The sequence below is a fragment of the Spea bombifrons genome, chromosome 3 (assembly GCF_027358695.1).
Source record: "Spea bombifrons isolate aSpeBom1 chromosome 3, aSpeBom1.2.pri, whole genome shotgun sequence".
NCBI classification, from domain to species: domain Eukaryota; kingdom Metazoa; phylum Chordata; class Amphibia; order Anura; family Pelobatidae; genus Spea; species Spea bombifrons.
The window spans coordinates 86,462,707-86,477,566 of NC_071089.1; the positions used below are offsets into that span (position 1 = coordinate 86,462,707).

The window sequence follows — 14,860 nt, forward strand, 5'->3', positions numbered from 1 at the left end:
TTTAATAATTATTACGTTTTTTAATTAATTGCAACATTACATTATATTATATTAAATTATTGCAATCAATCTACCGACAGGCTTAATTGCTGAAAAATGAAAGACTAATGGGTCAGAATTCTTTTTAAAATTAAAATACCTATATTTTTTTAAAAAAAGTACATTTAGCACATTGCACTTTTTCATTTGGGTGCTAATTGCTTGCAATTAGGGAACCTTTATTATAAATCTTTTTGTGTCCATCATGCTTTTATGTATGTGTAAAGAATCTTTGAATATGGTTTATAGAATTATAAAAATTACTTTTTATATTCATCATACTTTTAAAATATCTATTATATATATAGTCGTCTATACCATATGCATTTAAATTCAATAAGATTTTTTAATAGTCCTTTATTGACAAACAAACAAATAATATATTTTTTACATATGAAATATCAATTGATGATCAGTTCCGTTTGTCTTTAACAAGTCAGTTCTTCTGACCTGATACAAGAAGGTAAATTTGTTTTTCTTGTCCCCTTCTTGGTTTGGCATTTGTGCCCTTGATCCGGATGGAGCCTCTTTGAAACGCAGAGTTTCTATCCTATGTTTGCCGTTGAAACAAAGTTCCGGCAAACAACGGAACAGAAGGAGAAGAGAAAAAAGTTACGTCACCAGAAACAGGCGTGAATGAGTTAATGACGCGATTACGTTGAAACCCGAAAAAATACTGAGCACATAAGAACCAACGGGATCGTGGACACACACATAGATCTGCAATTACCAAGTGTCAATTCTCCTAAGTAACCCATAGGAGATTTGCGAAACACGTAGAGAAGATTAGATTTGAAGACCTTTCTTCTCTTTTTTTCCGGATGATCATTGAACTTTTAAAGATTCGAAACTTTGATGCACAGCCTTTTATGGTCTGCCACTACCAACTGTAAGTGCATCCTGATTTCTTAAACCCTTCAGGACCGGGTTTTTGTTACTAAGGTTGCGCTAAAAGACCGGAGCCGTTTTTGTGTTTTTGCTATGTCTTTCTTCAACTGTAAATTCTCTCTTCTCAATTAGTGCACCCACACAAATCATATATTGTTTTTTTCAGCACAAGAAGCGGTTTCTATTGAAATAATAATTATATATATATAAACCATCATTAAGTATGAAAAATATCTAAAAATGTGGGGGAAATTAGGAAAAAAAGGAAATATTTTCACAGTTTTACCTATAAAAACTTAATATAACCAGTGCAAATGGGGGAAAACTCCAAAAGTGTATTTGGGTATTTGTCCTGTTTTTGGAAACACCTCATATGCCTGGTATTTTCATTTATTCTTGCACTTACAGGGTTAAATATGAATGACGCGCATTGCTGTTCTAAACAAGATTTTTTAAATGTGGTATCCTGGGAGTTGCGCCCCAATAGCGACAGAACAAGAAAAACGGCTCAACAAAAGTAGATATTTCTTGGCATCCCAAAGTATTTTACTTGGGGCATTTTAACACTGTTTAATTAACCATTTTAGTGCCAGTCTGTCCTAAACATTGCAGTAAAATAAATTTTTTTTCATTTTTAACAAACCCATTTAATCCAAACACAGTATTTCAGTATTTTTTCCCTGGGTACATAAAATGGCTGAAACAACTTGTGACTTGTATTTAGAAACACCTCCGAGTACAGGAATACCCCATATACACGGGTAGGGCATGTCTCTTTGGCACCGCAGGTTCAAAATTGGAACTTGCTAATTTCAGTTTTCAAACATGGAATTTTGAGTTTGTTGGGTCCAGGTCTCATCTGGGACACGGTAGACATCCCATATAATCATTTTAACCCCCTAAAACTATATATTTCCTTAAACTAGACAGCTCAGGGAATCTAGTTAGGGGCGTATTGGCCTGTCCCATGCAGCTGATTCCATACCGGCGTCTTCCAAATTTAGTGTAACAAAAAAAAGAAAAACATTTTCACATCCACTTTGTGGTTTCACCATGATTATTTTTCTGAGTAGATGTGTGAAAAAACTAAATAGGTCTTAATTTGTGTTCAGTAATACCCCCTGAGTACAGCAATACCCCACATGCATAGACAAGTCATGTTTCTCAGACATTGCCGAGTCAAAACTGAAACAAGCTTGTGGGGACTAATAGTAACCCCTGCAATGCTGCGGTGGGGTCATACACAATCGCGGCATTGAAGGGGTTAATTGAGCAAGGGAGGGGGTGGGGGCTGGTCTCCACAGCATTGAGGGGGTTAATGCTGCACTGACGCTCTCATGGAGAGAAGTGTTGTGGCAGGTCCGTACACTTACCTGAAGCTGCTTGTTCGCTCCATGAGAGCGTCAGTGCAGCATTAACCCCTTCAATGCCGTGATGGCTGTGCTGTCTGCTCAGACAGCAGCAGCAGCGCCCCCACGATAACCACGATTGTGGCAACATGGGGGTATTTTTTTGAGATGACGTACTGTGATGAGTCCGATTCACCAAGTTTGTTTGAGTGAATTTCATATCTCACATTACACATTTATATTCATTATTATTCACGTGAAAATTAGGTCCTCATACACATCCTTTTCATATGTGTTCCTCCGGTCAGCTCTGTTTAGACCCCTGTGCACAAATGAGGATTCCCGTTGATTTCAGTTGGAGCACTTTCCTGCCACTGATTGGCTGCTTCAAGTAAACTGTCCCTTTAAGTTCACATTAACGGACACAATGTACTTAAAGTGGAGCACAACCTTTTTTCACGTATCACTGTGTGTACTGCACTGCAGTCATCAGGTGGTTATTTCCACCACAAAACATGAAACGCTCAAAAGACATTTGAATGACCAACAGACACGCTGTCCGTTCTCGCGAAGCGAGAGTACATAACCTGGGGATCGGTTACGTTGTAATGTCCATAGTCGCAAGCGTCCTTAAAGTGAATGTCCTTAAAGCAGGGTATGCCAGAATGCCTGCTTCTGAGCGGGCCTGACTTAAACCATATTATTCCTGCATAGTGCAAGTTTTTTTGAGAAGATCATGGTAGACAGTATATCTTATGTAGGGAACCTATGTCCAGGCATTAATAATAAAGTAGCATATGATGGGCAGGTATGGATTTACCTTTTAGGCTGCCCTACGCCCAACTTAGGGCAGTGTCCCTCCCTTCACTGTTGGCATCTTCACTGCATCAAAAGGCGCACCATGCCTTTAAGACATATAGCACCAAGATATGATGTCATATCCTGGCGCTCCGTGTCTTAAAGGTGCACAGTCTATGGTGGCTGTGCTGAATGTAAATAGGCAGGTTAAGGAGATCAAAGATCTCCCCCTTTAACAGCCCATTGAACAGCAGGACATCAAGGGGCGATCTGCCTCCCAGTTTTGCAGGAGGTGGACTGCCAGCACCCGGACCTGCCGCCCTAGGCCTAGTCAGCCTAGGTCAGGATGCGTCACTGATGATGGGACATATTTGACCAAAATATTTATCTTGGGCTGGGAATTACAATATTTGAACAGAAAGCTGCATAGGAAGAGATGACTCATAATGGTACCTGCTGGAGAAGAGACAATTTCTGCAAAAGTAATTTGAATTCTTAAGAAGGAAGTGGTCAAATTTAACGTTAAATCATTTATTTCCTATGAAGGAATGTGTAGTCCTACAGGTTAATATCTTTCATCCATCTAGACCTCCTTTGCCATTGGCCCAAAACATAAATTTATGCTAGTAACACATTCAAAAAACCGTTTTAAAAATATTACTTTTTGTTTTAAAACGGCTGCATATTTGTCAAGTATATGTTTTGTACCTCTGCAATCTTTGCCCGGTCTTATCTAATTCTTTATCATATCGCCCTGAGGTCAACAATAAAACGTCTCAGGCATAATCATCCAGGGGGACCCTATGACTCTTCAAAATGTATGGAGGAAAGGACTTCATTAGATAATTTATATAGTGCTATCATATCCCGATAACGACTTCATTAGTATTGCCATAAAGAATTCGCTCAGTATGGTGTTTGGGCAGTCACCATAAATATCACATAACTGCTTGCAATAGAGACCAAGAAGTTTGTAGATAATGTGTTTTAAGTTGTGTGCTCCCCTTTCTGTATATTTTTCTTTGCCGTGCATATTTTCAGGTTCTTACCAAACCTTAGGGTTGCGCAGCCCCGCCTGCCACCCAGGCGCCTCGCTAATGCCGTCCAGAGAAGGCTTTAAATTGAGTCTCTTTTGGGTTAAAAGGCACAGCAGTCCCATTGGTTTAGCTGCTTATTAAGCAATATAGCTGTGAAAAAGTAGACAGGACTTGCCAAACTTGGGGTTCTTTGACATAGTGGGGGGCTAAGCAATATATGGCTATCTAGTTGTCAGGGTCCACAGCTAAGACCCCGACGAAGTAACTCACCTGAATACCCAGCACCCGCGAGTGCCGGGCACAATGCCACTCCTGCTTCCTCTCCGGCGCAGTCTGGAGTCTGTTCTAGGCGCGCGCACGTGCCCCCAGCTCAACTTAACCCTTCCAGTCCTGGAATGGCGGGGAGCGCGTTCTGATGACACTGTACACGGAGACGGGGCAACATCTAGTGGTGGATCTATAAACCAGCACTGAGTATTACTCAGATATTGTGCCTTATTGAGCTTCCCTCTGTGTTTTGCTGGTTTTGATTAATCTTGTTGCTGACCTCGGATTCCCTTTGGACTTTGCTGACTTCTATTCTCCTGACCCTGGCTATTGTTATACGGATTTCGTATACTGGACTGTGTTTCCTTACCCTGACTCGGCCACGTTTCTGGACCTCGCTGCACGTGGCGCATCTGTCCCTACTACTTCTACTTGGCTGTTATAATCCTGCATACTGGGTTTCTCATCCCTAACCCTCACAATAGTGTGACGGAATCCCCTATATTTATGCCTTAGCCAGGTGTTCTTGCTAAATTCCACAAAATTCTTTGCTTTGTGTACTTATTGGTCATTATTAGACTCTTCGTGTTCGTCTTCGTGAGGGAAAAAAATCTTCATATTCCGCAAAAATATTCGCCCGTTCCTGTGTTCAGTTCGGGCGAATATTCATGTACATTTTTCGTGTTCTCTTTTTTTTCTTCTGTTTTTGTAGAAGGGGTTAATATGGGGTTAACGCGGTATGGACAACGCAGTAGCTTTGGCGCCAGGATTTAAATGTCCGTACGATCAACTCCATTGGTCAACCAATTGGTTGATGCCAGACGAGCCCCCTGCTGGCAGCCAATAGAGTCGCTCGTACAGAGTTTTAAAATGGTGCCGTAACTTGGTTGGGAGAGACACACCCTTCATGTTCGTTTTCATGTTCGCCCAAATACGAATGCACAAGAATGGCCATTATTATTCTAACAGCAACCTGGGAATCTGAATGTGTATGTCCTTTATGCTTTTTAGGTTGTGTGCTCCTCTATTTTGTATATTTTTATGCTGTGCACACGGGCGTAGGAACCGGGGGGGACGGGGGGGATGGATCCCCCCCAGGAAATCATGCGGGGGGGACCGATAATAGAGAAATCCCCCCCAGGGCTGTGTGAGGTGAGTGCCGTCTGCGCCCAGCGGCCCGATCAGCAGCTGCAGCGTGCACTGGTTGGGGATTTCCCTAACCAGTCCAACATTAAAGTAACACTTACCAGTCACTGAGCGCCGGGCGACGGGATATGACGTTTATATCCCAGCCCCGGCGCTCAGAATAAACAGGTGTGGGCAGCCGCACTGCATTGAGAGTCAGCAGCAAACCAGAGGGCAAAGAGGAAGAGAAAGGTAAGAGATGTGCAAAACGGAGGGGGGGGGTCTGATGTGCAAAACGGAGGGGGGGGGTCTGATGTGCAAAACGGAGGGGGGGGGGTCTGATGTGCAAAACGGAGGGGGGGGGGGGGGTCTGATGTGCAAAACGGAGGGGGGGGGGTCTGATGTGCAAAACGGAGGGGGGGGGTCTGATGTGCAAAACGGAGGGGGGGTCTGATGTGCAAAACGGAGGGGGGGGTCTGATGTGCAAAACGGAGGGGGGGGTCTGATGTGCAAAACGGAGGGGGGGGGGGGTCTGATGTGCAAAACGGAGGGGGGGGGGTCTGATGTGCAAAACGGAGGGGGGGGGTCTGATGTGCAAAACGGAGGGGGGGTCTGATGTGCAAAACGGAGGGGGGGTCTGATGTGCAAAACCGAGGGGGGGTCTGATGTGCAAAACGGAGGGGGGGTCTGATGTGCAAAACGGAGGGGGGGTCTGATGTGCAAAACGGAGGGGGGGGTCTGATATGTGTGTGTGCATATACATATGGTGAGGCATGTATATGGGCAATGTTTATGAATGTGTATGGGCACTTGGGCAGGCATATGTGTGTGTATATGTGTGTGTATGGGCACGCGCATATGAGGGCAGTGTATATGTGTATGGGCAGCGTGTATGGGCAGCGTGTATGGGCAGTGTATATGTGTACGTGTGTATGGGCAGTGTATATGTGTACGTGTGTATGGGCAGTGTGTATGGGCAGTGTGTATGGGCAGTGTGTATGGGCAGTGTGTATGGGCAGTGTGTATGTGTACGTCTGTATGGGCAGTGTATATGTGTACGTGTGTATGGGCAGTGTATATGTGTACGTCTGTATGGGCAGTGTATATGTGTACGTCTGTATGGGCAGTGTATATGTGTACGTGTGTATGGGCAGTGTATATGTGTACGTCTGTATGGGCAGTGTATATGTGTGTATCTGTATGGGCAGTGTATATGTGTACGTCTGTATGGGCATTGTATATGTGTACGTGTGTATGGGCAGTGTATGTGTGTACGTGTGTATGGGCAGTGTATATGTGTGTATCTGTATGGGCAGTGTATATGTGTACGTCTGTATGGGCAGTGTATATGTGTACGTGTGTATGGGCAGTGTATATGTGTGTATCTGTATGGGCAGTGTATATGTGTACGTCTGTATGGGCAGTGTATATGTGTATGTGTGTATAGGCAGTGTATGTGTGTACGTGTGTATGGGCAGTGTATATGTGTACGTGTGTATGGGCAGTGTATATGTGTACGTCTGTATGGGCAGTGTATATGTGTACGTGTGTATGGGCAGTGTATATGTGTGTATCTGTATGGGCAGTGTATATGTGTACGTCTGTATGGGCAGTGTATATGTGTATGTGTGTATAGGCAGTGTATGTGTGTACGTGTGTATGGGCAGTGTATATGTGTACGTGTGTATGGGCAGTGTATGTGTGTACGTGTGTATGGGCAGTGTATGTGTGTACGTGTGTATGGGCAGTGTATATGTGTACGTCTGTATGGGCAGTGTATATGTGTACGTGTGTATGGGCAGTGTATGTGTGTACGTGTGTATGGGCAGTGTATATGTGTACGTGTGTATGGGCAGTGTATATATGTACGTGTGTATAGGCAGTGTATGTGTGTACGTGTGTATGGGCAGTGTATATGTGTGTATCTGTATGGGCAGTGTATATGTGTATGTGTGTATAGGCAGTGTGTATGTGTACGTGTGTATGGGCAGTGTATGTGTGTACGTGTGTATGGGCAGTGTATATGTGTACGTGTGTATGGGCAGTGTATGTGTGTACGTGTGTATGGGCAGTGTATATGTGTACGTGTGTATGGGCTGTGTATATGTGTACGTGTGTATGGGCATTGTATATGTGTACGTGTGTATGGGCATTGTATATGTGTACGTGTGTATGGGCATTGTATATGTGTACGTGTGTATGGGCAGTGTATATGTGTACGTGTGTATGGGCAGTGTATATGTGTACGTGTGTATGGGCAGTGTATATGTGTACGTGTGTATGGGCAGTGTATATGTGTACGTGTGTATGGGCAGTGTATACGTGTACGTCTGTATGGGCAGTGTATGTGTGTATATAAGGAGTGTATTTGTCTTATAGTGTATACGTCTGTGTAAGTATGTGCAAGGGCAGTGTATATTTATGGGGAGGCGTGTGTGTGTGTGAGCAGTTTATGTATGTTTGGGCAGGCGTGTATAAGAGTAGTGCATATGTGTGAGTATTGGCAAGTGTGTATCTGCAGGCAATTGCAGCGTAGATATCTGTTTTTGTGGGCAGGCATGCGTAAGAGCAGTGCATGTGTGTGTTAAAGGGAAGAGAATGATTCCCTGTAACACATGTTTAACTCAGGGGCACCTAGGGTTAAATCCAGGCCTATTTCTGGTTAAAATGAGTGTGTGTGTCACTGTGTGTAGCATTTGGACACTTGGTCTAGGCCATCACTAATACAAAGCGCCACGTGTTAAATCTAGGGGTAGGCAGAGTAAGTGAAGGATGTGTTTGCGTGTCTGGGTGTGATAGCGTATGTTTGTGGGTATGTTATTGTGCACATCTGTTTTTATGGGTATGTTAGTATGTTTCCAGGTGTGTTATAGTGGGCATGTGTCTAGGTATATTAGTGTGGGAATCTTTTGGGGTGTATTATTGTGTGTGTATGTAAGTGTGTGCATGCGTGTGTATGTTATTCAAGTGTTTAAGTGTGTGGATATGTTCCTGTGTGCATGACGTGTTAGATGGTTCCTTCAATACATCATAGTAGTCTCTGTGGCTGGGTCCAGTGCAGTCCATCTGTGGTTGTAAGATTTTTCTGTTTCTGTGGGAATTTTCTCCCATTCATCCAGTAGAACGTTTTATGAGCTGAAGGTGATAAACCAAGACATTTTGGACAACACTATGCTTCTAACTTTGTGGGAACAGTTTTGGGGAGGGTCCTTTTCTATTCCATCATGACTGTGCCCCAGTGTACAAAACAAGGTCCATAAAGGCATGGTTGCAAAAATTCCCCACAGAAACTCTCCAAAATCTTGTGGAAATCGTTCCCAGAAGAGTGGAAGCCGTTATAGCTGCAAAGGGGGGCCAACTACATATTAATGTCTATGTATTTATAATGTGATGTCATAAAGTCCCTGTTGGTGAAATGGCCAGGTATACCTTACCAGTAAAAATGCTATCCCCCCCAGATTTTTAGGGGCTCCTACGCCCATGGCTGTGCATACATAGCTTTGCTGGCCTTATGTTTTTGTTGTTCTTGTCTTTACAGCCATATAATCAATGAGTTGATAGAAACAGAACGTGTTTATGTGGAAGAGCTGCGAAGTATTATTGAGGTAAGGTATTTCACTAACTAGAAAAACACTGGCAATTATCAATGGAGGACAAGAGAATAGCCATAATGTGTGTCAGCCTTTTAAAACACATCATATGCAAACCTGGAGCTCTCGGGGTTTTGCCCAGAAACTTCAGGTCGTGGGAGCTGCACACTCCACTGCCGGGCCACTTGCCATCCAAAAACTGTGTGTGTCCCACGACGTCATCGGGAACCCCCTACCCACTTCCCACAAGCGTCCTTCAAAATAAATGAGTGACGTTTACACCACCAAACGGGTGTAGAAGGCACTGAGGGGTCTCATGCAGTAAACTAGGAAAAAGGATTGAATCATAGCTGAATATTTGGTTTTACCCACTCTATTTGCAATTAAAAGCAAATGAAAAACTAAAGGGACTAAAGAGAAAGATTCTCACCATAATTTATTAATCACTTTCAGCTTCTAACTTCACTTGCTGGTTCTTAATTTACCATTGTCTACCCACACCTACCATAAAACATTTTTTTAAATGAACCTACAAAGAAAAAAATGGTTGACATTTATGGAACACGTTTAAATCTCAAGATGTAAAGTAAACTACACACATTTGATGATATATTGAAGGTTAAGTAAAACTCCCACATGATTGTGAATGCCAAGATGGGGTTGATTGATGTTTGTGAAATAATTACTTATCAATTAGCAATTATTTTCAGATATTTTTAAAATACCCAATACCATAAATTATTATGCTAGTATAATAACTTACATGATATTAACGCATGTCTCTCCTCTGCATCAGGGGTACGCATCATCGCTGGACAACCCTGAAATGATTGCTGTAGTTCCGCCAGCATTGCAAACCAATAAAGATATTCTTTTTGGAAATCTTCCAGAAATATATGAATTCCACAAAAGGTATATTTTTCAACCAGCATTTTCCAAACAAGAAGTGGTAAAGTTACACCATTATTGCTTTTGTTATACGGGGAGAAATATTGAACTAACAAGTGATCATTTTAAGCCCATTGACATGCATGAAAACTACAGAAACTGTTTCTAAATTAAAATTGTGTAAATGGAATGCATTATTAATCTATACATCCTTCTCAGTTAATTAATTGGACTCAGTAGATCACAAAGTCACACATAGTCTTGCTAAACCCTACCCCTGGCCATACCCTAACATAAAACTGCCCTTCTTTGGCCCTTTGCGTAATAAATGTCTATTTTTATTTAGAAATAGCATTAGTAGTAAAAAGTCAGTATTGTTCATCAAAGGCTTATCGTTTATAAATGTGATTTTGGTTTTCTTTTAGAATTTTTCTAAAAGAGTTGGAAAATTGTACAGAAAATACAGATTCACTTGGAAGATGCTTTCTGAAAAGGGTAAGAGGGATTTTGTGAATCTTGTTCTAGAAATGTTATCAATAGAAATCTTGGCTGTGGTGGGATGATGAGATGGCCCTGGGACTGAATGAAATAAGCGCAGCTGGATATGAGAGGTTTTTATTGCTTATGCAGTGTGCGGCCGGTCATGTCCAGCCATTGACGGCACACTGCAGCCCAAAGCAAATGTATCGATGAATGCACTTTTCTTCATTTTTGTGGCTATTACGGTATATTACATTCTATTACATTATAGACTACAATGGACACAATTAGAGAAAAAAAAACCAGCAATTAATTGCATCTCAGTTAATAAATCTGGGCCAATATATTTTTTAGGAATAACAATACTCTTTCAATGGGCTGCATGCCAGCAATGTGCTAATGTTTCCCATCGGCAACCACACACACACATATATCCACCCAGGGAACGGGTGCTGAAGACCCTCAGCACATCCAAGTGCCCTCAACTCGAAAAAAAAAGCTTTGTGCTTTTCTCTCACACCTATATATACCACCACTTTATCACACATTAAAGCACTTTATATTAATTCTTGGAGTACAATTATATTTCTAGCCTGTATTTTTTCCATTGCAATCTATAGGAGGGTTGCTGTTTAACTACTTGTAAAATATGTATTTTTAGCATTAAATCCAGGTCACATGTCTAAAATATGGCAAGTTAACACTAGCTTATGTTTAAAAAAACAAAAAACATTTTTTTTAGATCATGGGAACCTGTGATTTTCTACATTACAAAAGAAATAGGAATGACATAATTATAGATTTATTTAATGTAAAAATAAAGTGTACTATTTTGTGATATAATGTAAACTTTGAAAAACTAAATACATACATACATACATGTTCTTAATGCATGTTCTTAATGCTTATTTTTAATTATACTATTAAATTAAATATCAATGTTTAAACTATGCATTATTCAAGGCTAGACTAGCCCTTACAACATACCAATATTCGTGAGATACAATTTACATAGTATTAGTATTTATGGTTTTATATTGCGCCATCAAATTCCTGTACAATGGGTAGACAGGACGTAACAAGTAGCATGTAACGTAACAAATTGACCAACAGAGACCGGTGAGGAGGTAGTGAATAAACTTCTTCTCTCACTCACTTATGCAAGTATCTCCATTCATCTTGGGAACGTTGTTAAAATTCTATAGGTTCTATACTTGGTACATTAAAATATTTTGAACGCAAGAGAGTTTCATTTTTTTTGTTATCTCACTGTAAGCAGAATGTCTGTAAAATGACTTCCTGTTCATATATACAGTAAATATGTGTATATAATGTATGTGTGTGTGTGTATATATATATATATATATATATATATATATATAATTAGCATGTATTCTACTTTCATGATACTTTTATAAAACACCTTTTTAGCTCTACCATGCGGAAATCTTCTTTGTGCTTGCCTTAGGATGTCAAACCACACTGTTTTAAAACAAAAAGCAGTAGAACTGCGTGTCCCTTTTTCTGATGGTTAGAGAAAATGTTCCAATGAGAGAAGCAGCTAACTTAGATTGTACGGTTTTAAGATTTATACCAATTTGCCAACTGAGTTTGCGTAAATTCCTTAAAATGTATTTTTTATGTCAAAATGATATAAATTCCAATTTTCTAAAATATTTTCTCTTGCAGAAAGAGGACCTCCAAATTTATGAAAAATATTGCCAAAATAAACCAAGGTCTGAAGCACTTTGGAGACAGTGTGGTGAAAGCATATTTTTCCAGGTAAAGCAAAATTTGTACAATTAAAATAAAAACCATTCTGTGTGGCAAGATCTTTTACCAGTACCAATTTTGGTAGTACCGCCCATAATCTATTAAAAGAATACACACTCATAATCGATCCTGAAACTTTAATATTGCCTGTTTAAATTCTGCACATAATACCGATATACTTCTGAATTAGTAATTGAACACCCATATAAAATGTTTCATAGCACATTACTATTAGTTTCCTGAACTAGTATGTCAATTTTACTATGTTATGGACTTTTAGAGATACTATTAAACCAGTTACCATTAATAGCACAGAATACACCTACAATCAGTTGATGCTATATAAGTTACTGTGGTCTACAGTGACCTTGACCACCCCAGCTTTCCAAAGCTTGTTTAACATAAAGAGTAATCAATGTAAATCCAATTTTCTTTTTTTTTTTTTCTATTTCATATCCAATTTTCTTTTGCATGTCTGTGGTTATTTTTCATATCTGCTCTTTGCTTTTTTACAGGAATGCCAGCGCAAATTGGATCACAAACTCTCTTTAGATGCTTACCTTCTGAAGCCTGTTCAGAGGATCACGAAGTATCAATTACTTTTAAAGGTATTCTTTTTTTATAAACTCCCTATACCTGATAATAGAACACTTTATAATCTAATGTCAAAATAGGACGGTAATCTATTTTTAAAGTGTTCCAATGATTCAATACCCACTAACTTTTCAAGCTGTTGCATTAAAAGTTATGTCTGTTTACAAAAGGCCGGACTGGTGAAAGTCTACCAACTAAGGTGTCTTTCCTGATAGTTTTTATCATTTTACCATTTTTGTAGCCCTCCTCTGACAGAACAGTGTCCCCAATGCTATATGATGCTCTAGGAATTTTATCTCCCAAGTGCATAATTTTACATTTATGAACATTAAACTGCAGCTGCCACACTCCTTAACCCCTTAAGGGCCAGGCTGTTTTTTATTTTTTGTACCCTTTGGGACCAAGGCTGGTTTTTTTTGAGAAGTAATTTATTTTAAGAGATAACAGAAAAACAAGGCAGGATTTCCAATGCAGCTATAGGCAGGAGCATAACGTTGACATGACATAAGTACATCCAAACATGTTACAAGGATGGTGAACAATCATGTGCCAAATGGCGAGAGCAGACCTAGCACACACTGCGACAATCCCGCATCGGTGAAACACAAAATACATGAACAGTGAGTGCAGCCCCTTGGACTGAAACAGGAGGGCCAATAGAATGCTTATCACGTCTGGCACCTGCACAAACCGCAACATAGCAACGGAAATCCGCAGAGACAGAAAGAAGGAAGAAAAGAAAGAGGGATAGAGAAAGAGGAGGGAGGAAGGGGGGGGGGTGACGACTCTCACAGCCATGATACAGCGACTTGGGGCGGTGCGAACCTCTCCAGCCAGGGGTCCCACGTGAGGTTGAAGAGGTGTGACGTTTCATGCAGATATGCTGTAATTTTTTCCAACTTGAGGACGTCCCATATTTTTGCTTCAATAAAAGGGATGGCGGGGGCGCCTGACTTCCAAATCTTGGTGATAGCCAGACGGACCGCAGTGCAAATACGAAAGATTAAACGGTGAGCCGGTTTGGCCAGCGTGTCAAGCGGATAGTTTCGGCAGAGGAGGGCTGTCCAAGGGTCATGATTCAGGCGTACACCTAGAGCTGCACTCAAGCTGTCGAAGAAGTAGGACCAAAGAGATGCAACCTGAGGGCAGGTCCACCATGTGTGCAAAAAGGTCCCCTCCTCGTCGCAACCTCGGAAGCAGAGAGGTGAGAGTGCAGGAAACATTCGATGGAGTCTGGATGGCGTAAGATGCCAGCGTGAGAGGACTTTATAGCAGTTCTCCTGAACCAGAGTGCACGCAGTAACCTTCCAGACATTAACGTAAATATCCCCCCATTCCTCAGACTCAAGTGATTGGCCCTAGTCTGCCTCCCAGCGCTGTTCGAACAGAGGTGAGGACGGAAACTTGATCCCCAACATGTGGTTGTAAAGATGAGAAATCGCACCACGCGGTTTGTGTGCGAGCCGGGCGGCTTGTTCTTAAAACGTGGGAACGTAGTCTGGGTGACGCTGCAGAAAAAGGCGGCCGAAATGCGAGAGCTGATGAAACCGGAAAATTTCCGTGGCCGGGAGTTCATAGCGAGAAATGAGGTGTTGGTAGGAGCAGGGTTTATTGTTCAAGAGTAAATCACCCATGGTGACTACACCTTTTGTGATCCACCAATGGAATGGGCGGAGATGACACCCAGCGGGAAAGTCTCGATTCTGAAAAAGCGGTGTCAATCGGGAGCCTTGGCTGGTAAGTCGAAGTCTATACCGCAGACGGTACCACAGGAGGAGAGAGTGCGACAGGGTTGGACTGGCAGAGATCAGCGACTTGTCGAGAGACGAATGCCACATAAGCCAACCCAGACGAGCTCCGCAGCAGAGATCCGATTCCAGTTGGACCCAGCGGGGGGGGGGAGTGGATCACTGAGAGAGACAGCAGCATCGATAATTGTGCAGCGACGTAGTAGTCATAGAGCAGAGGGGCAGAAAGCCCGCCAGACTTCGGCTTGTAGAGAGTGGCTTTAGCGAGTCGGCTCCTGCGGCCC

At 41.7% G+C, this 14,860-nt stretch overlaps 1 protein-coding gene across 1 annotated transcript in view; it reads left to right on the plus strand.

Annotated features, from left to right (window-relative positions):
• Window positions 1-14,860, plus strand: part of MCF2L2 (MCF.2 cell line derived transforming sequence-like 2) — a 94,636-nt gene that overhangs the window by 54,387 nt on the left and 25,389 nt on the right. The window contains exons 16-20 of the mRNA XM_053459222.1: window positions 9,042-9,108; window positions 9,890-10,005; window positions 10,407-10,476; window positions 12,151-12,243; window positions 12,750-12,842. Of these exons, the coding sequence (XP_053315197.1) occupies window positions 9,042-9,108; window positions 9,890-10,005; window positions 10,407-10,476; window positions 12,151-12,243; window positions 12,750-12,842 (439 nt within the window). The remainder of the gene's footprint in view (window positions 1-9,041; window positions 9,109-9,889; window positions 10,006-10,406; window positions 10,477-12,150; window positions 12,244-12,749; window positions 12,843-14,860) is intronic.